Source organism: Protomyctophum parallelum, assembly GCF_964188405.1.
Source record: "Protomyctophum parallelum genome assembly, chromosome: 6".
NCBI classification, from domain to species: Eukaryota; Metazoa; Chordata; class Actinopteri; order Myctophiformes; family Myctophidae; genus Protomyctophum; species Protomyctophum parallelum.
Window position 1 is genome coordinate 44,943,474 of NC_139701.1, and position 26,655 is coordinate 44,970,128.

The window sequence follows — 26,655 nt, forward strand, 5'->3', positions numbered from 1 at the left end:
AATTGACCTGTGAATTGACCTGTGAATCACGTGTGAATTGACATGTGACCAACAGCTGGGGCCGCCCAGAATGATTATTATGGCCAGAATACTAGTAAATTCTGTGGCGAGAGCATTTCCCACCGACTGCCACTCAAAGTGGCTACTGGCCAATCACAGCACGTCTTGCGAGAGTGCACTGGCCATTGTGGCCAATCACAGCGCGTCCTTACTCAAACGAGGGAGGATTCCAAATCCATGCGTGCTGCTTCCTGCTTGCTACTGGGAGGAGGACAGGAGTTTACTACGGACTCAGAGAAAAAGTTATCTGACACATTATTCTTACAGTATTACAGCCAAACTCTCGTCAAAATGTCCAAGAAGCAAGCGCCATTAAGTAACTATTTTGGTGTTCCAGCACCACCTCCAAAGAGACGCCAAACGGAACTGTTCTGGAACCTGACCTCTTTAGTTTGGACTCTATGCACCACCTTGTGGTTGGTTTGTGTTGTTTCTTTCTCTTTTTTTAATGGTATATTCCAGGTGATGGTATGGTCCAGTTTAGGTTTGTCAGGGGTAATTGAAAGCAATTTAGTTCATTCCCTCATGGCATATGAGAAGCAAGCATGCAGCAGAGTGTTCTCCACAGCTCTCCAACGTTATGTGTTTTGGTGTAGATATGTCTGTAAGTAAACTCAAATGTGATAATGCAAAACTGTCAAAGAAAATGTGTGAGTTGAGTAATGTGAACTAGTCAATTTAGTTGTCTACATGTTGGTCTACAGATTAACATGTACCATGTTAGCTACAGGAGTGTGATTGCATCAGCTATGTGTAATGTTTTCTTTTGAGTGTTTTTCTAAAACCCATGTCTTTGTTTGTTTATGTTTTACAGTCTTACAAATATCCAAAAATCTACAGTAAAGATTACTCTTCCCAAGAAATGTCTTCATTATTGGAGTTGTACGCTATCTGTCTAGCCCTGCACAGACACGCAAGTGCGAGGACAGAATACCACCTGAACCGCACAGAAAACGTGTGTTTGCGGAAAAGTGTTTGGATGATGTCGGCTGGCTCCAAACTAATGCTGAGCGCAGCGAGATGTGGTGCAAAATATGTCGTGAGCATCCCAATCTGGCCGATAAAAACTGCACCTTTTATACAGGGTCAAAGAATTTCAGTCACCCAGCTTTTATCGTAAAGTCGGGTATTGTACATTATTTATTTTGCACCGAGGAGCCATGCGTGTCTGACTGTCTAACTGTGTTGACGGTGTCTGTCTGTGTGTCTGACTGTCTGACTGTGTTGACTGTCTGTCTGTCTGACTGTCTGTCTGACTGTCTGACTGTGTTGACGGTGTCTGTCTGACTGTCTGACTGTCTGTCTGAGTTGACGGTGTCTGTCTGTGTGTCTGACTGTCTGACTGTCTGACTGTCTGTCTGACTGTCTGACTGTGTTGACGGTGTCTCGCCTCGGCTAAAAGGGAAGCCTGACGTATGCTAGTAGATCTGCTTTTGATGCTTTTTCTTCACACTTAGTGTGATCTAGTAGGGAGTTAATTTACCGTATTGTCCCTACTATAAGACGACTCTGATTATAAGACTTAACCCCCCATTTTTCTAAACCTTTTTGTGGAAAAAATAAATTTATTTATTTTCCAGACCAGTTTCAGCTATTTAAAATGCTCTTTGTTAATTGTATGGTCTTCTTTCTCTGAACTTCAGTGTTCTATGTTTCTATGGCTTATTGTGCGTATTGCATATTTTTTATGTTATTGCTTGGCCCCTGTTATCGCTGCTTGCAGCTATACATTTTTCTCAGCTGCTGTTGCTAGTCATGGCTGCCAGTTCCCACCTGATGTTGTGTGGGAGTTCAGACTGCTCCAGACCGTACTGAATAACTGCTAGCTTACATAATGTCTTGAGGCTCGGACTGAAGTCTAAGACATACAGGTCATCAGAGGATGTGCTTTTGTATGTTCCATTCTCTAGGATCCATTTGTATCCTCCAAAGTGGATGACACAATCTCCCATCATGCAACAGCACATATAATCCATCCCATGTGGGCGTTTCCCCTTGGGCTCAACCTTCTTCCAGGAGAAGGTCTCTGGACTGAATTTCCACACATCATTAAAGTCCTTGTTACCGTTGCAGCCACCAAATATGTACAGCTCTCCATTGTAGCTAAAGGCTGAATTATTCCTGCGTCCTTCTAGTAGAAGCTGTGGAGAAGGTGTGTCCAGCCAGAGGTAGGACTCTGTGTCAAACACTCTGATGGTGTTGTAGTATTGACCCCACCTGTAGCCTCCAAATACAAACATCTTTGTCCCGATGATGGTAGCAGAGTGACGTGATGAAGCAGGAGGTGGAGTTCCTCAGGTGTTAATTAAAGTCCAGAACATTGTGGTGGTGTCCAACTTGTAGATGTCATTAGTCCATCCACTCTGGTTGAATCCTCCATGAATAAACATGACCTTCCCCAAAACACAGGCTGAGTGGTACCACCTCCCCTCTGGAACGGTCCCAGAAACCTGTGGTTTGAACCATCTGTGGGCGTCGACATCAAATGCATAAAGCACATTGCAGTAAAGATGTCCTCCCCAGAGGTAGACAAAATCTTCAATCAGCACAGCTGTGTGGCCGTGGCGCCTGGAGGGAACCTCAAGGTGAGGTTCTCCTGTTCCAGGGGTCACTGGGGTCAACTTTCTCCAGAGTAAAGTCAGTGTGTTGAAGACCTACACACCAATCTGATCCTCGTTGTTCTCGTCAATATTCCGTCCAAAGTAGTACAGCTCATGTCTCACCGCTACAGCAGCACCATCTTCCTTTCTGATGCAACGTCCAGGAAAAAGTATTTTGTGATTTGTTTGCTTTAGATTCTAGAGCTCTTTGAGTCTTGAAGAGAACTGTCTTGAAGAGAACAGTCTTGAAGATAACAGCCTTGAAGATGACAGTCTTGAAGATAACAGCCTTGAAGATAACAGTCTTGAAGAGAACAATCTTGAAGATAACAGCCTTGAAGATAACAGTCTTGAAGATAACAGTCTTGAAGATAGCAGTCTTGAAGAGAACAGTATTGAAGATAACAGTCTTGAAGATAACAGTCTTGAAGATAACAGTCTTGAAGAGAACAGTCTTGAAGATAACAGTCTTGAAGATAACAGTCTTGCAGAGATCTGTGTTGAAGATAACAGTCTTGAAGATAACAGTCCTGTAGAGATCTGTGTTGAAGATAACAGTCCTGTAGAGATCTGTGTTGAAGATAACAGTCTTGAAGATAACAGTCTTGAAGATAACAGTCTTGCAGAGATCTGTGTTGAAGATAACAGTCTTGAAGATAACAGTCTTGAAGATAACAGTCTTGAAGATAACAGTCTTGAAGATAACAGTCTTGCAGAGATCTGTGTTGAAGATAACAGTCTTGCAGAGATCTGTGTTGAAGATAACAGTCTTGAAGATAACAGTCTTGCAGAGATCTGTGTTGAAGATAACAGTCTTGAAGATAACAGTCTTGCAGAGATCTGTGTTGAAGATAACAGTCTTGAAGATAACAGTCCTGTAGAGCAGTGTTTCCCAACCTGTGTGTCGCGGAGCTATGGTGCTCCCCTTTATGTCTCCAAGTGTTCCGCCTGATTTTAACTAAAGTAACACTATCCCTCCCACAAAACCAAAAGCTATTGAGCTGCAGGCTTCCTATTGTTGCGTCGTTGTTGCTGTAACACGTGTAAATATAGACGTGCGAAAACAACAACGGCGGAACAATAGACTCTAACGACCATCGTCCATAGGAATGTTAAAGGAATGTTAATGCTAATCGCCCTTTACTGTATAAATGGGGCACAGACAGCTTGGCACTCATTCTACAGCTACTACAAGATGGAACCAGCAGCCAAAAAGAGATGCATCCAGAAGACGCTTCATTTCGCTCCCTCCAAAAAGACACCACCAGAACCCGACAGCAGCACACACAACACTTTTCTACCAAGTATCTTGAAAAAAAGGAACAGCCCCGTCATCGAATTTGCTTCCGCGATCCCAGATCCCAATAAGCTGTGAAACAAATTTGTGTAGCAAGCTTCTTGGATCTGGCAGCGTCAGGTTATCTAAATATTGCTTTGATGCTCATATTATCCTTAGGATAATATTATGAGTTTGTGCTTGAAATGTACTGTAATTCTGCAAACTGTTAATAAATATTTCAATCAATCAAAGGAAGTATTAAGAAGTTTGTATTAGAATATGCATATAGGGCTGGAATACACATGGACCTATAGCTGCAATTTGCAACTCTAGATTTTTTTTTATAATGGGATGAATCTAGAGTTGCAATACTCTCCATTGACTCCCCAGTCCCCACTTATCCAATAAATATCGTTTTGCTATAAGTTATTCATGCACCAAGAAACTCCTCCAGGTGCTCCTCTGTGTACTAGACCAACTAACTCATCTGAGTACTAGACCAACTAACTCCTCTGAGTACTAGACCAAGTAACTCCTCTGAGTACTAGACCAAGTAACTCCTCTGAGTACTAGACCAAGAAACTCCTCTGAGTACTAGACCAAGTAACTCCTCTGAATACTAGACCAAGTAACTCCTCTGAGTACTAGACCAAGTAACTCCTCCAGGTGCTCCTCTGAGTACTAGACCAAAAATCTATATATTATAATAGTAGTAGTATTGTATTGTATTAGTAGTAGTAGTATTGTAATTAGTTTATAATAGTAGTAGTAGTATTGTATTAGTAGTAGTATTGTAATTAGTTTATAATAGTAGTAGTATTGTATTAGTAATAGTAGTAGTAGTATTGTAATTAGTTTATAATGGTTGTATTGTTGTTATCTACCTTCCTGGATCTGCGTGCAGCGGTCTATATATTATAATAGTAGTAGTATTGTATTGTATTAGTAGTAGTAGTATTGTATTGTATTAGTAGTAGTAGTATTGTATTGTATTAGTTTATAATAGTAGTAGTATTGTATTGTATTAGTAGTAGTATTGTAATTAGTTTATAATAGTTGTATTGTTGTTATCTACCTTCCAGGATCTGCGTGCAGCGGTCTATGATGTGCTGCATCTGCAGGAAGCTGGCCGCCGTCAGGTAGCTGATGATGTCACACAGCTGGAGGCGGAGCCTAGAGAGGGAGGGGCATATCGTTATGATGTCATCAATTTTCACGTTTAAGGTTCCATTATGTAAACAAACACAATGTAAATAAACATTAAGCCCCGCCCCCTCTGTGTTTCTATTGGCTGGGATTTAAGCAGCCATAATAGAGCGTCACAGTCACGCCCCCTCGAGAGACCCGGAAAAGAAATCTCCGTTCATTTTCCTCATAGACTTTTCAGAAAGTATTTTTTTAAAGACGTTTACGCCGCGGACAAAGACAACTCTTGTCGTGACAAATCATGACAACAAACACATTATTCGGGCTGAACAAATAATTAGAAAGAAGAAGAACACGGCAGGTTACAACACTTTTTGTGTTGTTTTTCTTCTTTGTAATTATTTGTTTGTTTTGTTTGTTGTCATGATTTGTAATAATAGCATTAAGGTTACAGGTGTAACCACAGTAATAATAGCATTAAGGTTACAGGTGTAACCACAGTAATAATAGCATTAAGGTTACAGGTGTAACCACAGTAATAATAGCATTAAGCTTACAGGTGTACCCACAGTAATAATAGCATTAAGGTTACAGGTGTAACCACAGTAATAATAGCATTAAGGTTACAGGTGTACCCACAGTAATAATATAGCATTAAGGTTACAGGTGTAACCACAGTAATAATAGCATTAAGGTTACAGGTGTAACCATGGTAATATTAACTTACCTCCCGGTGTAGCATAAAGGTTATGTATGTAACCATGGTAATATTAACCTACCTCCCGGTGTAGCAGAAAGGTTATGTATGTAACCACGGTAATATTAACCTACCTCGGCCCAGGCCGTAGCGTAACGGTCTGGGCACCGGACTGGTGATCCAGTCGCGGTGTGCCGCGGGTTCGACTCCCGAACCCGACACGGCCTTTACCGCATGTCATCCCCCCATCTCTCTCCCGTTTCCTGTCAGCCTACTATCTGTCCCTTAAAAAATCAATAAAAGGCGTAAGCCGCAAAAAAAATATCTTAAAAAAAAAAAAAAAAAAAAAAAATTAACCTACCTCCCGGTGTAGCAGAAAGGTTATGTATGTGACCACGGTAATATTAACCTACCTCCCGGTGTAGCAGAAGGATAGCAGCTGCTCGAAGACGCCGGGGTTTCGGATGACGGACAGAGACACCGTGGACATCTGAGACAACGACATGTGGTCCCTGAAGTACGGAGAGGACGCCGCTAGCACCACCTGGTGGAGGGAGGTAGTAGTATTATTATTATGAAGTACGTAGAGGACATAGCACTTACCCTACCCCCTTAGATAGCATTTCTGTAGACTTAGATAGCATTTGATACAGACTTATAGCATGTTATGTAGACAGCACTAGAATTTTCAATGATGATCAAAGATGATTTAAAAATGACTTTTTGTCCTACTCAAGTTCAATTTCAAGCTTTGGCGGAAATGGTAAATGCCGAAATTTTCGGTAATTTCGGCGTGCACCCATATTTTGGCGTACGCACGGTTGATAAATGAGGGCCATAGTATATATGTATAGTTTCATTATATAGATATTCCACTGTTACTTTCTTAGCTTACGCATGTTTCATGATAAATTCTTTTTATGTGATGTATTCCCATGCTTTTTGTTCTTGCTTAATGTAAGTCGCTCTGGATTAAGAGCGTCTGATAAATGCATAAATTGTAAATTGTAGGACACAGCTAGGGCTGTCACCATTACAAATTTAAGTTGGCGAATAATTGTCACAAAAATAACTGCGATTAATGATGTAATTGTGTTTTTGGGGCGTTGAACATTGGACAACGTATTAATACAAATCATGTTTGCAATTGCCTTCAGGGCTTCATAATCATGCTAATAACAGCTAACGAACGGTCCAACGGTTCATCGCTGATGGCGCTCATCAATAAGGGCCTTTCTCGGCCCCACCCCTTCTCACATTGTTTATATTGTGTTTAGTTTCCAAGATGGCCGACAGCACCAGGAGGGGGTGGGGCGGAGCTGAGTGGGCGGGGTCGACATATGCCCTTACTGGGCTGCGTTCAAGACACTTGCCTCGTGTCTGACACCTGACTTGTGTCTGAACCATAGACTGTAAAATAATATGGACAAAGCGTTCCCCGGGTCTAACATGAACGTAAAATGAAGCCTGTCAGTCCTTGAATTGTAAATCGCCATCTTTCTAGATCCGTTTGGGCCCAGCTGGCCCATTGGCTGGCCCAGACAACGAGGCGGGACTTCCCCCCTTCTTCTTAGTTGGTTTTTATTTTGACTCGAGTGGGTGGGGAATCCCGATCATAGACTGTAACGGTAGCCACGCCCCTCAGAACATACACGACTTTATGGTCATTTTTTTTATAAATGGGACCATAATTTTCCAAAAAGAATATTATGACATTAGAAATGAGACTTTAAAACTAGTGACTGGAAGCAGAAAGTATTCATGACCATGTTTATTAAGGTAATACAGTCTAGGTGAAGTTGGGCCCAAATACATGGACCTCTATGGGGCTATGGGTTTTTTTGGGCCCAATGACAGCGCCACAACAGACCATTATATGAACTTTCCGGAAATCCCGATTTCCTTAGTGGCTTCACAAAATATCTGTCTGACTGCCCCCCTGGTCTGAACACAGCTTGGATGGATGTGTTCTGCCCCCCCCCCCCCCCCCCCCCCCCCCTCTAACAAAATGTTTGGTCAAACCATATGGGGCTTCCATTGGAAATGCATTGGAGCGGCCATTAAACACAGACACAAGACAGACACAAGACAGGTGTCTTGAATGTGTGAACGCCGCCCAGTAAGGAAGGGCAAAGGGTCGACCCCACCCGCTCACCTCCGCCCCAACGCCTACTGGTGCTGTCGGCCATCTTGGAAACAAAACACAATATAAACAATGGGAGAGGGGGTGGGGCAGAGAAATGCCCTTATTGTTTCATTCCTTTGATCTATTCTGACACCACATGTGCACCCCTGATTGTTATTCACTCATTATAAATGACGAGTCATTAAATATTCATGCTCATTAGCATAATATTATAGTTACCTTGTGAGCCCTGAAGCTGTGACCTTCGACCTGCACGATGATGTCACAGAGCCGACCCTGAACCCTCAGAGAGTTGAGATGAGTCAGCACTGAGTTTCTGAAGTCTGGAACGTCCAACTGGATGGAGCTGACCCCATCCATCGTATATAGAGATCTGTGAAATGAGTCAGCACCACGCATCCAATCAGGAACGTCCTATCTGATTGACAGCCTGTACATCCAAACAGAAAAGTCCTATCCGAAGGGTATAGGCCAGGGGTGGGCAACTGGCGGCCCGGGGGCCACATGTGGCCCCCACCTTCACTTAATGTGGCCCTCAGGTTAATATCAGAATACTGATTATAATATTGTTTCCAGCTGTTTACAATTCCACAACAAGCAAACATGACCTGCTTTAATTACTTCAGTCTAAATTAGTAGCTCAATGCTCAACACACGTATAATTAAAGGCATTACATAAAAATGTTAATTTTCAGTATTCCAATTCGAATTTAGCAAAAATAGCCGATCTACAAGCTCAAAACGTGTCGCAGCGCGACGCGTTTTGAGCTTGTAGATCGGCTATTTTTGCTACGACAGTAATATATGGCCCTAGGGAGTGAGTGTGGAAATATAGTGGCCCTCTCCATCGTCAAAGTTGCCCACCCCTGGTATAGGCACTATAGAGCGTCGCAGTCCCTCCCCCTTTCAGAACAACGAGTGGCCCAGGAAATAAATCCCAATGCATTTTCCCCATAGGCATTTCTTAAAGTATTTATTTAAAGACGGTTACGCCGCGGACAAAGCCAACTCGTATCGTGACAAATCATGACAATGAACACAATGTTTTTGGGGCCGATCAAATAATTTATAAGAAGAAAAACAAAACAAATAGTGTTGTCTCCTGCCTTTATTTTCTTCTTTCTAATGATTTGATCGGCCCCAAAACATTGTGTTCATTGCCATGATTTGTCACGATCCGAGTTGGCTTTGTCCGCGGCGTAACCGTCTTTAAATAAATACTTTAAGAAATGCCTATGAGGAAAATGAACGGCGATTTATTTTCCGGGTCTCTCGAGGGGGCGGGACTGCGACGCTCTATAAGCTTAGGCTTCAGCCTACACACTGTATTATACTGAAAAAATAGCAGACCTACAAGCTCATAGCGAGCTTGTAGGTCTGCTATTTTTTGAAAAATCGTAAAAATGCGGCACAAATCTTTGAATATATTATATTCTTTCAGAAGATTTTTTTATTATTATTTGATGTCAGGCAGGCCTGTACTTTAAATACACTGTATTAATGTATTAATCTGTTTTCCCTTTTTTAAATGAGCAAAATAAATAAACTGAATTGAACAGTATGGTGGTGGTAAAAGTGGTGAAGTGGTCCTTTAATAGTTCATAAAGTAATGTTTACATTTAATAAACAAAGAGTTGTTTTTATAAGTTATTATAACCGCCTACCTAGTCCAGCCCTGCAGTTCATATTTAATCAAGTTAAAGTTAAGTGTATATAATTGAATAAACATAAAGTTAAAGTTATGTTTTATAATGTAATAAACATAATGAAGTTAGTTAAGTTTATATGATTCAATAAACATAATAAACTAACTACCTGTCTGGTCCAGCCCTGCAGTTCATACAGTTACACTAATGTCCAGCCCTGCAGTTCATACAGTTACACTAATGTTTATATATGTATTGTATATGTATTTTAATAAAAATGACTGTACCTGTTGTATATGCATATATATTTTAATAAATATAATGACTGTACCTGTTGTATATGCATATATATTTTAATAAATATGACTGTACCTGTCTGCTCCAGGTCTGCAGTTAGGCTACAGTTAATAGTTAATAAAGTTACAGTAATGTTTATAAATGTATATATATTTTGATAAATATAATGCCTGTACCTGTCTGCTGCAGGTCTGCAGTTAGGCTACAGTTAATAAAGTTACAGTAATGTTTATAAATATATTTTAATAAATATAATGACTGTACCTGTCTGCTCCAGGTCTGCAGTTCCAACAGGAGGTCAGATGAGTTCACATTCAGAGGCGTCGGATTCCCACAGATCTATAAATCACCTGCATGCTGCCAGCATGATGTCTGCTGCTGCCATCAGATCTATAAATCAGATCTATAAAAATCATATCAGCCTGCTAGCATGATGCTAGCATGCTGTCTGCTGCTTCCATCAGTCTGCTGTCATGATGCTATAGGCTATAGGCTAGCTGTGCTGCATGCTGTTTATCAATCTAATAACTGATATATAAAACACTGTACCACTGCAGACAGGCAGACAGACAGGCAGGAAGACAGACAGACAGACAGGCAGGCAGGCAGACAGACAGACAGACAGACAGACAGACAGACAGACAGACAGACAGACAGACAGACAGACAGACAGACAGACAGACAGACTAGAGGGAGCTGTCAGTCAGTCTTTTAAAACATCTTAACATTAATATAATGTTATTATCTAAAGATCAAAGCAGCAATATTAAGACATCAAACATCAAAGCAGCGCGGCTCCCTTTGATGTTGCAGACAGTGCCGGCACCGGCTGCAGGTCCGAGAGACGCCTCGCGCTGTGTGTGCGTGTGTGTGTGTGTGTGCGTGTGTGACTGCGTGTGTGTGTGCGTGTGTGTGTGTGTGTGTGTGTGTGTGTTAAATCTCACTGTAAACACATTCTGCATACAGGAAGGAAGCGGGACTGACGCTGAACCCAGGGTGGCCAGGTTGGCTCTCTGACCGAGAGGGAAACAAGCAACAAGGGCTGTGAAAAACGGTACGGTATACACTGACACCACACCGCGTATTCAGGGCGGAGTCACCACCCCCAGGGGAAGTTGTGATTTGCTCTCGTTCACTGCAATGTAATTTGCGGCATTTCCAAAACAATATTGCGCAGAGTAGCGATTATTATCAAACGTATTTGCAATGCCATACGTTGAAAGATCTGTTGCCCCGTGGACAAGGCACGTTACCTCCGCAAGTTAGATATTATCGGCATAGATGTTTGTCCGTATGTGATTAAGAATTGGAAAAAGTTCCATTGGCAGCCATAGAAAATTCTGCCCAGGGTAAAAAACCGGATGTGACGTTTTTGGGCGTTCCTGTCTTATGTGGTGTCAGTGTATTCACAGTTTGGTGGCATAGGAGCGAAAATAATGTAGTCCCTTGTTGACATCCAGACAGTGTATTAATCGTTTTTAAAACTTAATCATCACATTAAAATAATGTATCTGAAAACATCATGCTCGTCTCTCTGTGACTCGTAAACACAACACACACGTAGCGGAGCTACATCCCATACCCTGAAGGGATGCAACGCTCTGATTGGTAGTGGAGTGAAACTTCAAAATAAATCCCCCCCAAAAAGCCATTGCACCTCGTCTTTCAACTTAAAAGTGGTTTCAACAACTGATCTATAAATACAGGAAGAAAAAAAAGAACAAAGTCGCTTATAAGAAGCAGACATGGCAACACTGATAGGAAGGGCCGGTGGATCTGGGAGGAAGGAGGCGCAGGGCATTGTGGGACATGTTGTTATTTGGATTGTACCCATCCATCAGTTTACAATGCTATTGTGTAGTGCAGTGGTTCCCAAACTTTTTCACGTCAATTAAGGACGACCAAATTGACACTAATTAGCCTGTGGACCCCCATTTGAAAATATATGCCAGGGACCCCCATGAAAGAAGCTTTTTAGTCCTAAGATTTTAGTCCTCATGTATGTATATACCATGGGGGCAGTCAGACTTTTATTTTGTGAAGCCACTAAGGAAATCGGGATTTCCTGAAAGTTCATATAATGGCCTGTTGTGGCGCTGTCATTGGGCTCAAAAAAACCCATAGAGATCCATGTATTTGGGCCCAACTTCACCTAGACTGTATTACCTTAATAAACATGGTCATGAATACTTTCTGCTTCCAGTCACTAGTTTAAAGTCTCATTTCTAATGTCATAATATTCTTTTTGGAAAATTATGGTCCCATTTATAAAAAAATTACCATAAAGTCGCGCATGTTCTGAGGGGCGTGGCTACCGTTACAGTCTATGAACGGGATCCCCCACCTCCTCCCTGCCGAGTGGTCAACTCATCAAGATGCTGGATGGAGCAGGAACTGAATTACCCTCCGCCAGGCACACACACGCACACACACACACACACACACACACGCGCATGCATGCACGCACGCACAGGTGCACGCACGCACATGTGCACGTGCACACACACCCAGCTGATCTAGATGTTCGGCGATTCATTATAAAAATAACTGTCCACTAACAATTCATATTTTTCTCCTCAGACACTTTTATTAATATTCATTGGTTCAAACACTTTCAAGGGGTCACTTTAAGTATATCAATTGTCTTGAAACTTTGTACTTCATCTCAGAGAGAAATGTAGGTTTTCAGTTAATAGTTAAAAAATTATCTAAATTGTTGTAACATTGTATTAATTATACTTCCATAACAACTTTTACACCTATACTGTTTATACTACTTTATACTGATGCTAATACTCGTAACGAAGTACAGAGTACCTCTACGGTTAGCGGCGATGCTGCAGGTTAGCGCTTAGCACTACAGGCTAGCGTCCAGGGAACAGCAGGCTGTTGATGGCATAGACATATAAAGGCTAGATGGCTCAGGGCTCAATGTTATGCTGCCCTGAGGTAAGATGGCCGCCGCGTAGCGACGTCGCTCTCCATTGGCCAGCAGCTCGGGTGAGCCATCTAGCTTTCTTATATATCTATGGTTGATGGCAGGGTTAGGGTTAGGGGTCAGGTCAGCGGTTAGCGGTGGTGCTAGGCTACAGGGCTAACAGGTTAGCGGTGGTGCTAGGCTACAGGGCTAACAGGTTAGCGGTGGTGCTAGGCTACAGGCTAACAGGTGAGACGTGGTGCTAGGCTACAGGCTAACAGGGGTCGGCCACCCGTCCAGTGAACAGCAGGCTGTTGATGGTAGCCTCTCTGATGAGGATGAGGAAGGGCCGGTTGGCCACAAACAGCTCTCTGTTCAGGTTGATGGACCGACCGACCGCTACGACCGCCGTGGCGGCTGCCGCCTCACTGCCTTCCTCGTTCACCTGCACGCACACACACACACACACACACACACACACACACACACACACACACACACACACACACACACGCACAGACACGCACACACAGGCACACACAGGCACACACACAGGCACGCGCACAGGCACGCACAGTGTATATTAACAGTATACTTAAACACAGTATAGTAACAGTATACTTAACCCATTCTGACCTGAGATCAGATTCATACAAGGTTTCCACTGGACACACACTGGTCTGATGAACCCATTCTGACCTGAGATCAGATTCTAAAAATGTCAGTCGTTCTTTGATTTTTCAAAAAATAGCAGACCTACAAGCTCGTATCGCGCCACTCGGTGGCGCGATATGAGCTTGTAGATCTGCTATTTTTAAATAGCTAAAGCATAACATGATGCTGACACCAAAATGGGTGCCCGGTCAGAATGGGTTAAACACAGTATAATAATAGTATACTTAAACACAGTATATTAATAGTATACTTTAACACAGTATAGTAACAGTATACTTAAACACAGTATAGTAACAGTATACTTTAACACAGTATATTAACAGTATACTTTAGCAGAGTATATTATAGTATACTTAAACACACCTCCAGGAAAGCCTTGTGGAAAGCCTCTGAGATGTGAAGTTCATTCCCATCGTCCTCCAGCATCCCTGAAACACACAGGTCAGAGGTCAAAGCCGGCCAGACAGTCAGTGATTGGATCGTTCCAAACACACAGGGGTCAGACAGGGGTCACAGATGATGTCCCTGATGTCATACTTGTGTGACATCACCGGTATTATGACACGACCAATCACAGCCTCATAGAGAGGTCACACGGGTGTGATTTATTTTTATAATTTTCTGTCCGTGTGAAGTTAGTCTAGAGGTCAGGGGTCAAACAGGTCAGTTACCTGGTAGACTAGCGGTCAGGAGTCAAACAGGTCAGGTCAGTTACCTGGTAGACTAGAGGTCAGGGGTCAAACGGTAGTTACCTGGTAGACTAGCGGTCAGGGGTCAAACAGGTCAGGTCAGTTACCTGGTAGCCTAGCGGCCTGGGGGTCAAACAGGTCAGTTACCTGGTAGCCTAGCGGCCTGGGGGTCAAACAGGTCAGTTACCTGGTAGCCTAGCGGCCTGGGGGTCAAACAGGTCAGTTACCTGGTAGCCTAGCGGCCTGGGGGTCAAACAGGTCAGTCAGACCCATGCTCTGCAGCTTGTCTTTCAGGCTGAAACTGTCTTCGATGCGGAAGCGAGGAATCTGCACCGACACCGTGACCTCTGACCTCATGCCGTCCAGCCATCTGGTCAGCCTGGGGAGGTCCAGACCTTTCTCTACCTTAAGATAAGATAAGATAAATATAAAACCATCCGGTCAGCCTGGGGAGGTCCAGACCTTTCTCTACCTTAAGATAAGATAAATATAAAACAATCCGGTCAGCATGGGGAGGTCCAGACCTTTCTCTACCTGTTAGGACATTAAACATTAAATATACCATTTTATATTAAATATATCATTAAATATTAAATATATCATTAAACATGTGGACATCCGGACCTTTCTCTACCTGTTGAGACATTAAACATTAACCCATTCTGACCTGAGATCAGATTCATACGAGTTTTCCACTGGACACACACTTGTCTGATCAACCCATTCTGACCTGAGATCAGATTCTAAAAATGTCAGTCGTTCTTCGATTTTTCAAAAAATAGCAGACCTACAAGCTCGTATCGCGCCACTCGGTGGCGCGATATGAGCTTGTAGATCTGCTATTTTTCAATAGCTAAAGCATAACATGATGCCAACACCAAAATGGGTGCCCGGTCAGAATGGGTTAAATATATCATTACATATTAAATATTAAATATGATTACATGTTAAATATATCATTACAAATATAACATTAAACATTAAATATATCATTACATATATATAAACATTAAACATGACAGTTTGTGGAGGCCCAGACCCCACACGTGGGCGTGTCTTTACCTGTGAAAGGGGCGTGTCTGTAGAAGGTGGGTGTGGTTACCTGCAAAAGGGGCATGTCTGGGTGTGGTTACCTGTGAAAGGGGCATGTCTGCAGAATGTGGGTGTGGTTACCTATGAAAGGGGCGTGTCTGTATAAGGTGGGTGTGGTTACCTATGAAAGGGGCGTGTCTGTAGAAGGTGGTTGTGGTAACCTGTGAAAGGGGCGTGTCTGTAGAAGGGGGGTGTGGTTACCTGTGAAAGGGGTGTGTCTGTAGATGGTGGGTGTGGTTACCTATGAAAGGGGCGGGTCTGTAGAAGGTGGGTGTGGTTACCTGTGAAAGGGGCGGGTCTGTAGAAGGTGGGTGTGGTTATCTGTGAAAGGGGTGTGTCTGTAGAAGGTGGGTGTGGTTACCTATGAAAGGGGCGTGTCTGTAGAAGGTGGGTGTGGTTACCTGTGAAAGGGGTGTGTCTGTAGAAGGTGGGTGTGGTTACCTATGAAAGGGGCGTGTATTTAGGGTGTTGTTACCTGTGAAACGGGCATGTCTGTAGAAGGTGGGTGTGGTTACCTATGAAAGGGGCGTGTCTACAGAAGGTGGGTGTGATTACCTATGAAAGGGGCTTGTCTACAGAAGGTGGGTGTGATTACCTGTGAAATGGGCGTGTCTACAGAAGGTGGGTGTGATTACCTGTGAAAGGGGTGTGTCTGTAGAAGGTGGGTGTGGTTACATGTGGAAGGGGCGTGTCTTTAGAAGGTGGGTGTGGTTACCTGTGGAAGGGGCGTGTCCTCTCAAGGCAGGATGAGCACCATGGGGTGTGGTTACCTGTGAAAGGGGCGTGTCTGTACAATGTGGGTGTGGTTACCTGTGAAAGGGGTGTGTCTGTATAAGGTGGGTGTGGTTACCTGTGAAAGGGGTGTGTCTGTAGAAGGTGGGTGTGGTTACCTGTGAAAGGGGCATGTCTGCATACGGTGGGTGTGGTTACCTTTGAAAAGGGCGTGTCTGTATAATGTGGGTGTGGTTACCTGTGAAAGGGGCGTGTCTGCAAACGGTGGGTGTGGTTACCTGTGAAAGGGGCGTGTCTGCATATGGTGGGTGTGGTTACCTGTGAAAGGGGCATGTCTGCATACGGTGGGTGTGGTTACCTGTGAAAGGGGCGTGTCTGTAGAAGGTGGGTGTGGTTACCTGTGAAAGGGGTGTGTCTGCATACGGTGGGTGTGGTTACCTGTGAAAGGGGCGAGTCTGCATACGGTGGGTGTGGTTACCTGTGAAAGGGGCGAGTCTGCATACGGTGGGTGTGGTTACCTGTGGAAGGGGCGTGTCTGCATACGGTGGGTGTGGTTACCTGTGAAAGGGGTGTGTCTGCATACGGTGGGTGTGGTTACCTGTGAAAGGGGCGTGTCTGTAGAAGGTGGGTGTGGTTACCTGTGAAAGGGGCGTGCCTGCATACGGTGGGCGTGGTTACCTGTGAAAGGGGCGTGTCCTCTCCAGGCAGGATGATCACCATGGTGATGTCCTCTCCGCGGTACGGCAGCTCCAGCAGCTGCACTCCGTCTTCCAGGTAACGAGCGTAGCGGAACTTCCCTTCCTGGTACATCATGTGGACGGGACAGTCCCCGCCCCTTCCTCCTGAAGCTCCTCCCCCTCCTAGGTAGAACTCTGACTTGAAGACGTTGTCCTTGTCGAACTTACTCTTCCACTGGCCCTGGAGAGAGAGAGAGAGAGACAGACAGACAGACAGACAGACAGACAGACAGACAGACAGACAGACAGACAGACAGACAGACAGACAGACAGACAGACAGACAGACACTTAGCCATAGTTTCTACTAGAAATCCCTAAATACTGAAAGGAGCAACTTAAAAAACTGTCTAGGGTGTTCACATGATAATTAGAAACTGTCTGGGGTGTTTACATGAGAATTAAACACAGCTTGCTCCTCCCCTGGATAAGGCACTGTTGACCAGGACAACATGCTAACAACATGCTAACATGCTAATACCTTGAAGTATATGGTGTTGACGAGGACCAGCACAGTGTTGGGGTCTAGCGCCCCCTCTGGCAGAGTGTTCTGGATGCGTGCCTCCGTCTGGTTGGAGATCCACTCGTTGATGGTGAGCCGCGCCTGCTCTGGGTCCCCCTGGTGGGCACAGAGGGAATTACACCATGTTTAACCTTCTTGCTCTGGTTCCCCCTGGTGGGCACAGTGGGAATTACACCATGTTTAACCTTCCTGCTCTGGGTCCCCCTGGTGGGCACAGAGGGAATTACACCATGTTTAACCTTCCTGCTCTGGTTCCCCCTGGTGGGCACAGTGGGAATTACAACATGTTTAACCTTTCTGCTCTGGTTTCCCCTGGTGGGCACAGTGGGAATTACACCATGTTTAACCTTCCTGCTCTCTGGGTCCCCCTGGTGGGCACAGTGGGAATTACACCATGTTTAACCTTCCTGCTCTGGGTCCCCCTGGTGGGCACGGAGGGAATTACACCATGTTTAAAGGTTCAAAATAAAGATTATCAAATCAAAATCAAAAGGTTTGAGAACCACTGCCACAGACGCTCTGGGTAATCATTACGTCTGATGCCCAGGGCGGAGACTGATCCAAAAGACCTTTCTTGGCCCCACCCCTCTCCTCTCGGCCCCACCCCTCTCCCATTGTTTATATTGTGTTTAGTTTCCAAGATGGCCGACAGCACCAGGAGGGGGTGGGGCGGAGGTGAGCGGGTGGGGTCGCTGCTCTTACTGAGCTGCATTCAACCTGACTTGTGTCTGAACACAGCTTTGATGGATGTGTTCTGCGTTAATATAAAAAATAAATAAATACATAAAACGAATGGTTCAAGCCCATTAATTAGGATTCGAGTGCCAACCCTACCGAGCGAACGTTCGAACCCCGAATGTTCTGGGACAGCCTTAGTTCTGCCCCCCTCCCCCCCATCAAACTAAATATTTGGTCAAACCATAATATGGGCTTCCATTGGAAATGCATTGGAGCGTCCATTAAACACAGACACAAGACAGACACAAGACAGGTGTCTTGAATGTGTGAACGCAGCCCAGTAAGGGCATATGTCGACCCCACCCGCTCACCTCCGCCCCAACGCCTACTGGTGCTGTCGGCCATCTTGGAAACTAAACACAATATAAACAATGGGAGAGGGGGTGGGGCCGAGAGGAGAAGGGTGGGGCCGAGAAAGGCCATTATTACTTGTTTGATATCAGAGCAACACTACAGTCTAGTATAGTATGTATAGTTGACATAGATACTCCACTGTTACGTTCTTAGTTAGTTTATACACGATTCATGATAACTACTTTTTATATATGTGATGACACGACATGCTTTACTTTTTCCTTAAATGTAAGTCGCTCTGGATCAAGAGCGTCTGCTAAATGCCTAAATTGTAATTGTAGGAGCGTTTGATACCAGACACTCTACAGTCTAGGAGCGTTTGCTATCAGAGACTCTAGTCTACAGTCTAGGAGTGTTTGATATCAGCGCACCACTACAGTCTCTAGACTGTAGAGTGTCTCCTATAGGAGCGTTTGATATCAGACACTCTACAGTCTCATCGCGGTCCCGTCGAGGTCCCCATCGCAGTCCCGTCGCTAGTAATCATGCCGTCCTGGGCCGTGGCTCAGCGGTCCAGGCACCTTGGCTGGTAACCCAGTCTGGCAGTGTGCCGCGGGTTCGACTCCCGATGCCGACGGCCTTTACTGCATGTCTTCCACCCCATCTCTCTCCCCATTTCCTGTCAGCCTGCTGTCTGTCTCTGTCCATTCATATAAAGTATACAAAAAAAAGAAGTAATCATGCCTCAGTGGTCAGCGATTATCCGGCGGGTGTTTTGGTTTTGCTACAGTATGCTATCTGGTTTAGATGCTACAGTATGCTATCTGGTTTAGATGCTACAGCAGGGCTGGGCAACTGGTGGCCCAGGGGCCACATGCGGCCCCCACCTTAATGTGGCCCTCAAGTTAATGTCAGAATGCTGATATAATGTTGGTTCCAGCTGTTTACAATTCCACAACATGCAAACATGACCCGCTTTAATTACTTCAGTCTAAATTAGTAGCTCAATGCTCAACACACGTATAATTAAAGGCATTTGAAATTACATAAAAATGTTAATTTTCAGGATTCAAACTCAAAAATAGAAAGAAATACAATACAATATGCTATCTGGTTTAAATGCTACAGTATGCTATCTGGTTTAGATGCTACAGTATGCTAGCTGCACAATCAAGATAGAGTCACTGTGTCACCTTGAAATGGGCTCTGAAGCTGCAAATCGCTGGGCACACCGATTTACTGGTTCCAACTGACCATGGGCCCTCAAAGTGTTAAAGGGACCTTTCTACTTTGTTTTCCTCCTTTTGTTTTGCAGTAGTGTCATGTTATTGCTGCGTTCTTTTCAGGGTCTGTTCCTAGTCATGGCTGCCAGTTCCCACCTGAGGTTGTGTGCGAGTTCAGACTTCTTCAGACCGTACTGAATAACTGCTAGCTTACATAATGTCTTGAGGCTAGGACAGGAGTCTAAGACATACAGGTCAGATGGTCTGCTGTCTGCTCCAAAGAGGATTATACGATCTCCCACCATGCAACAGCACATCCTAGACGTCCGGGACGGGCCTTTCCTCTTGGGCTCAACCTTCTTCCAGGAGAAGGTCTCTGGACTGAAGTTCCACAGATCATTGAAGGTCTGGTCATAGTAACCACCGAAAATGTACAGCTCTCCATTGTAGGTAAAGGCTGAATGACCGCAGCGACTTTCTGGTAGAAGATGTCTAGAAGGTGTGTCCAGCCAGCGGTTGGTCTCTGAGTCAAACACTCTGATGGTGTTGTAGAAGTGGTTTTTCCCACAGCCCCCAAAAACAAACATCTTTGTCCCGATGATGGTAGCAGAGTGACAGTCTGTAGCAGGAGGTGGAGTTCCTCTGGTGTTAATTAAAGACCAGACCATTGTGGTGGTGTCCAACTTGTAGATGTCATTAGTGTATTTAGTCAGGATGGGTCCAGCCAGGGTGGGTCCAGTCTTGGTCCATCCTCCATGAATATACATGACCTTCCCCAAGACACAGGCTGAGTGGTTCCTCCTCTCCTTTGGAACAGTCCCAGAAACCTGCGGTTTGAACCATGTGTGGGCGTCGACATCAAATGCATAAAGCACATTGCAGCAGTAAGAATGACCTCCCCAGAGGTAGACAGTGTATTCAATCAGCACAGCTGTGTGGCCCCAGCGCCAGCAGGGAACCACAAGTTTAGGTTCTCCTCTTCCAGAGGTCACTGGGGTCAACTCCCTCCAGAGTAAAGTCAGTGTGTTGAAGACCTGCACACCAATCTGATCCTTGTGGTTCTCGTCAATATTCCGTCCAAAGTAGTACAGCTCGTGTCTCACCGCTACAGCAACACCATCTTCCTTTGGTGATCCTTTCTGATGCAACGTCCAGGAAAACATCTTTAACACGACAGTTACTGTAATGGTGGATTGAAGTAAACCTGTTGGTTTCCTGCTCTGTGGAAGAATGAACAGCTCAAGAGCCAAAGAAAAGGAGAGCCAAAGAAGTATTCTAGATTCTAGAGGTTCTTTGAGTCTTGGTTGAAAGAGTCTTGAAGATAACAACAGTCTTGAAGATAACAGTCTCGAAGATAACAGTCTGGTAGAGAGATCTGTGGTGAAGCGTTGAGTCTTAGAGGAGCTGATTGAATCTGAACTCTCTCTGAGGCTGCAGTGCTAGCAGTGCATACAGGTGAGGTCACAATGACGACATGACATCAGGGACCCCATGTTTGGGTATGGCTGACCTGCTGGGAGTCCATAGATGGATACAGCGTGTGTGTTCTCTCCCCCACAGAGAGAACACGCTGCTGCCACAGTCCAGAGGCAGCAGCCTGGCTCCGTATAGACGGTCTGGCTGATGTTCTGGTAGGTCTGGTTGAACATACCATAATCCATTCTGACCTGAGGTCAGATTCAAAAAATGTTCTTCTACATCCTGACAGTTTTCTGAAAAAGCTATGTTTCTCTATGTCAGTCGTTCTTCCATTTTTCAAAAATAGCAGAACCTACAAGCTCGTAGCGCGCCACTCGGTGGCGCGCTAAGAGCTTGTAGATCTGCTATTTTTCAATAGCTAAACCATAACATAATGCTAACACCAAAAGGGGTTCCCGCCCAAAATGGGTTAAAGTCCATAGATCAGTTACCTTAAAGTCCAGAGGCAGCAGCCTGGCTCCGTAGACGGTCTGGCTGATGTTCTGGTAGGTCTGGTTGAACATACCTTAAAGTCCATAGATCAGTTACCTTAAAGTCCAGAGGCAGCAGCCTGGCTCCGTAGACAGTCTGGCTGATGTTCTGGTAGGTCTGGTTGAACATACCTTAAAGTCCATAGATCAGTTACCTTAAAATCCATAGATCAGTTACCTTAAAGTCCAGAGGCAGCAGACTGGCTCCGTAGACGGTCTGGCTGATGTTCTGGTAGGTCTGGTTGAACATACCTTAAAGTCCATAGATCAGTTACCTTAAAGTCCATAGATCAGTTACCTTAAAGTCCAGAGGCAGCAGCCTGGCTCCGTAGACGGTCTGGCTGATGTTCTGGTAGGTCTGGTTGAAGGCCAGACTCTTCTCTCCAAACAGCCGGTTGGCCGAGACCAGCTCCGTGCTCTGGTCCTTCTTCCGGTAAAGACGACAGTTGAGCTTAGCGAAGAAGAAGTGGACCTGGTCCGAGGTCTTCTCCTTGATGGTGTCGAACTCAAACACCTGTCAGAACAGAACACAATGTTTTAGTGGACCTGGTCCGAGGTCTTCTCCTTGATGGTGTCGAACTCAAACACCTGTCAGAACAGAACACAATGTATTAGTGGACCTGGTCTAGAACAGAACACAATGTTTTAGTGGACCTGGTCCGAGGTCTTCTCCTTGATGGTGTCGAACTCAAACACATGTCAGAACATAACACAATGTATTAGTGGACCTGGTCCAGAACAGAACACAATGTTTTAGTGGACCTGGTCCGACGTCTTGTCCTTGATGGAGTCCGTAAGCCGCTTCAGTGATGCTTACGGAAGTCGACTACATCCCCTTCCTGAGCGCATCCCTGTCGTGGCAATGATCACGTTAAACCACACCCTCTCGTGTAATATTGCTTAAATATATTACTTTAATGATCTGCTGTTGTCGCAGGTCTTAACCCAGGGTTCCCCAATTCATTTTCCTCAAGGGCCATATTTTGACTACGGTACCAGGCTGGGGGCCGAGTCGGCACGCTCGAGGTCGAGGTCTTGCCCTGAAATTAATGATCAGCGCAAGACCCCATTTGAAAAGGACCCCCAGTTTAGGGTAGGAACCCTCACAAAAACATGCAGTAATCCTGGTCACTAAACTGCCTCCCCCTGGCCAGCCGGGGCGCCTGATGGAGGGGAAAGGAACTAACGTGTTCCTTCCACGCGCTACGTCCAACCAGGGAAACTCCCCCCTGTCAGGTGTAAAGGAGCAACTTGGACACTCAGGCATGAAGGAAGCATGAGTTCAAGTCCGTTGCTCTCCCCTTGTCCCCCATATATGGGGACTAGGTTGGTGGAGGGTGTGTAGAGCCCAGGATCACATCACAGGATGATTGACACAGGGGTGAAAAATGGGTTACAAAATCGTGGGACAAAAAATATGAATTATAGAAATAAATATTCAAAGTTAAAAAAAAAAAGAAAAGGACCCCCAGTTTGACATGCAGAGGCTACTGACCCCCATTTCATGCAGATGGCCCGCGGGGAAACCCAACCGTTTGCTTGCTAACGGCTCACGCAAGCTGATGACTGATTGTCTTCACACAATGAGCATTTGAGCCCCTCCCTTCCTGAAAACTCAGGACGGGAGGGGCTCAAATGCTCATTAACATAAATTAACCCATTCTGACCTGAGATCAGATTCACACGACGTTTCCACTGGACACACACTGGTCTGATTAACATAAATTAAATGTAGAAAGGCGATTGAAAGTTATCAATAAAAACATGCAGTAAACGTAGATCTCCCGTTCCCGCACCGGACCACTGGGAATCGAACCACGTGAATCTCCCTCTCTCGCATTCAATCGGTTAATCTAATAAAGTAATATAATTATCATAATGTAATAAAGTAATATAATTAGTAACACATTACTTTCATGATCTGCTCCAGGGTGTTGTCGCAGGCTCCCAGCTTGGTCATGGCGAAGGCGGTGGAGACGCTGAGCGGAGACATGAAGATGTTGCTGTGGTTTCCCCTGGTGGTCGCCAGCTGGCGGTACAGAGCCAGCGCGAAGCGACTGTTGGCTTTGGAGAGCTCCCAGACGCGCGGGTTGGTGGAGGCCGGGATCTGCTCTGCTGCCCCCTAGTGGAGAATACATGACATTACACTGTGTTCTGCAACCCCCTAGTGGAGAATACATGACATTACACTGTGTTCTGCTGACCCCCTAGTGGAGAATACATGACATTACACTGTGTTCTGCAACCCCCTAGTGGAGAATACATGACATTACACTGTGCTCTGCTGCCCCCCTAGTGGAGAATACATGACATTACACTGTGTTCTGCTGTCCCCTAGTGGAGAATACATGACATTACACTGTGTTCTGTTGACCCCCTAGTGGAGAATACATGACATTACACTGTGTTCTGCTGTCCCCCTAGTGGAGAATACATGACATTACACTGTGTTCTGTTGACCCCCTAGTGGAGAATACATGACATTACACTGTGTTCTGCTGTCCCCTAGTGGAGAATACATGACATTACACTGTGTTCTGTTGACCCCCTAGTGGAGAATACATGACATTACACTGTGTTCTGCTGCCCCCTAGTGGAGAATACATGACATTACACTGTGTTCTGCTGCCCCCTAGTGGAGAATACATGACATTACACTGTGCTCTGCTGCCCCCTGGTGGACATAAACCAGTGGCTCGGTAGGCCCCTCCCCATCACCTGGGTAGGCCCCTCCCCTTCACCTTGGTAGGCCCCTCCCCCTCCCCTGGGTAGGCCCCTCCCCCTCGTTAAGGCCTCACCTCGGTAGGCCACCCCCCCTCGTTAAGGCCTCACCTGGGTAGGCCCATCCCCCTCACCTCGGTAGGCCCCTCCCCTTCACCTTAGTAGGCCCCTCCCCCTCACCTCGGTAGGCCCCTCCCCCTCCCCTCGGTAGGCCCCTCCCCCTCACCCCGGTAGGCTCCTCCCCCTCGTCCTCAGGGCTGCGGTAGATGCATCGCGGCTCCAGCGACAGGTCTTTGGGCTTCGCCGCGCAGATGTCTGTCTGGACGCCACGGGACGGACAGACAGACAGCACAGCCAGCAGCAACACACAGCGCAGCATCCTGACAGACAGACAGACAGACAGACAGACAGACAGACAGACAGACAGACAGACAGACAGACAGAGTGAATGTGTGTGAATGTGTGAATGTAATGCACAATCTATGTAAAGGTGTGTGAATGGGTGAATGTAATGCACAATCTATGTAAAGGTGTGTGAATGGGTGAATGTAATGCACAATCTATGTAAAGGTGTGTGAATGGGTGAATGTAATGCACAATCTATGTAAAGGTGTGTGAATGGGTGAATGTAATGCACAATCTATGTAAAGGTGTGTGAATGGGTGAATGTAATGCACAATCTATGTAAAGGTGTGTGAATGGGTGAATGCAATGCACAATCTATGTAAAGGTGTGTGAATGGGTGAATGTAATGCACAATATAATTATGTAAAGGTGTGTGAATGGGTGAATGTAATGCACAATCTATGTAAAGGTGTGTGAATGGGTGAATGTAAGCGTGTTGGATAAAGACCAATAAATAAATGTAATCGACCATTCTGGCACAAACATGTGGGTCTAACAGTGTATTGATTCATCCAACCAGCTGTCCGGGGAAACAGCATTACGCTTTTAAAGTGACGGTACACATATTAACCATTAACAGTTTCTTTAACCCATTTAGGCCTGAAAGAGTCTTCTAAATCCTGACAGTTTTCTGAAATACCTATGTTTCTAGGCCTATAATTCACTCAATATTTCATGTCAAGGACCCCAAAAATGATCTCTAATTGGCCTCTGAACCACGTCTGAAAATATGTTGTTCCAGGGACCCCCCCCCCCCCCCCCAGAAGCAAAGATTTGAGTTAAAAAACGTTTGTTCTGAAAAAATATATTCCAACAACATATTATCAGATGGGGGGGGGGGGTCCCTGGAACAACATATTATCAGATGGGGGGGGGGGGGGGGGGTCCCTGGAACAACATATTATAAGATGGGGGGGGGGGGGGGGGGGTCCCTGGAACAGCATATTATAAGATGGGGGTCGGCGGCCAAATACAGATAATTCTGCGGGTCCTTGAGATGAAAATGTTTGACAACCACTGACACACATAGAAACATGAGGTTTTAACCCTGTGACAACCACTGACACACATAGAAACATGAGGTTTTAACCCTGTGACAACCACTGACACACATAGAAACATGAGGTTTTAACCCTGTGACAACCACTGACACACATAGAAACATGAGGTTTTAACCCTGTGACAACCACTGACACACATAGAAACATGAGGTTTTAACCCTGTGACAACCACTGACACACATAGAAACATGAGGTTTTAACCCTGTGACAACCACTGACACACATAGAAACATGAGGTTTTAACCCTGTGACAACCACTGACACACATAGAAACATGAGGTTTTAACCCTGTGACAACCACTGACACACATAGAAACATGAGGTTTTAACCCTGTGACAACCACTGACACACATAGAAACATGAGGTTTTAACCCTGTGACAACCACTGACACACATAGAAACATGAGGTTTTAACCCTGTGACAACCACTGACACACATAGAAACATGAGGTTTTAACCCTGTGACAACCACTGACACAGAAACATGGTGTTATTAATAATAATAAATTAGAAACATGGTGTTATTCAGAAAACTGTCAGGATTTAGAAGACATCATTTGTAGAATTGTCCTCGGGTCTAAATGTGTTATTAATAAACAGATATATAATTGATAATAAATAGGCCTACAGTATAAAAGTAGACAGACCTGTCGGTTGATCAGTAGACGGTTGAAGTAGTGAAGTCACTGTAACAGTAGAGAGAGAGAGAGAGAGAGAGAGAGAGAGAGAGAGAGAGAGAGAGAGAGAGAGAGAGAGACGGTGAGAACAAACAACAGGTCAGTGAGGTCAGAGTTCTGTAAACCTCACCACAACCTTTGAAACATTGATTTAACTAAACACACAAAACACTGTCCTCTCTCTCTCTGTGTGTGTGTGTGTGTGTGTGTGTGTGTGTGTGACGATGAAGGGGGGATAGCTATGTGAACATTTTGGCTGGTTTTGAAGACCAAAGCGAGCTGACGGCATTATGGATCCATAAGGGCCTTTCTCGGCCCCACCCCTCTCCCATTGTTTATTATTGTGTTTTAG

At 45.0% G+C, this 26,655-nt stretch overlaps 2 protein-coding genes across 2 annotated transcripts in view; both read right to left on the bottom strand.

Annotated features, from left to right (window-relative positions):
* Positions 1-10,687, bottom strand: part of zbtb37 (zinc finger and BTB domain containing 37) — a 45,059-nt gene extending 34,372 nt beyond the window's left edge. The window contains exons 1-4 of the mRNA XM_083766781.1: positions 10,136-10,687; positions 8,148-8,301; positions 6,196-6,326; positions 5,015-5,112 (exon numbers count right to left, since the gene is read on the bottom strand). Coding sequence (XP_083622907.1) covers positions 5,015-5,112; positions 6,196-6,326; positions 8,148-8,288 — 370 coding nt within the window. The 5' untranslated portion in view covers positions 8,289-8,301; positions 10,136-10,687. The remainder of the gene's footprint in view (positions 1-5,014; positions 5,113-6,195; positions 6,327-8,147; positions 8,302-10,135) is intronic.
* A 2,264-nt stretch (positions 10,688-12,951) lies between these two features.
* Positions 12,952-24,538, bottom strand: serpinc1 (serpin peptidase inhibitor, clade C (antithrombin), member 1; the record flags this gene model as incomplete). Its single annotated transcript, XM_083766783.1, has 8 exons — positions 12,952-13,233; positions 13,827-13,891; positions 14,380-14,557; positions 16,655-16,894; positions 17,193-17,330; positions 21,737-21,952; positions 23,351-23,560; positions 24,386-24,538. The coding sequence occupies 8 exons, from the start codon at positions 24,536-24,538 to the stop codon at positions 13,063-13,065; spliced, it is 1,371 nt and encodes a 456-aa protein (XP_083622909.1). The 3' UTR covers positions 12,952-13,062.
* Positions 24,539-26,655: the final 2,117 nt, after the last annotated feature.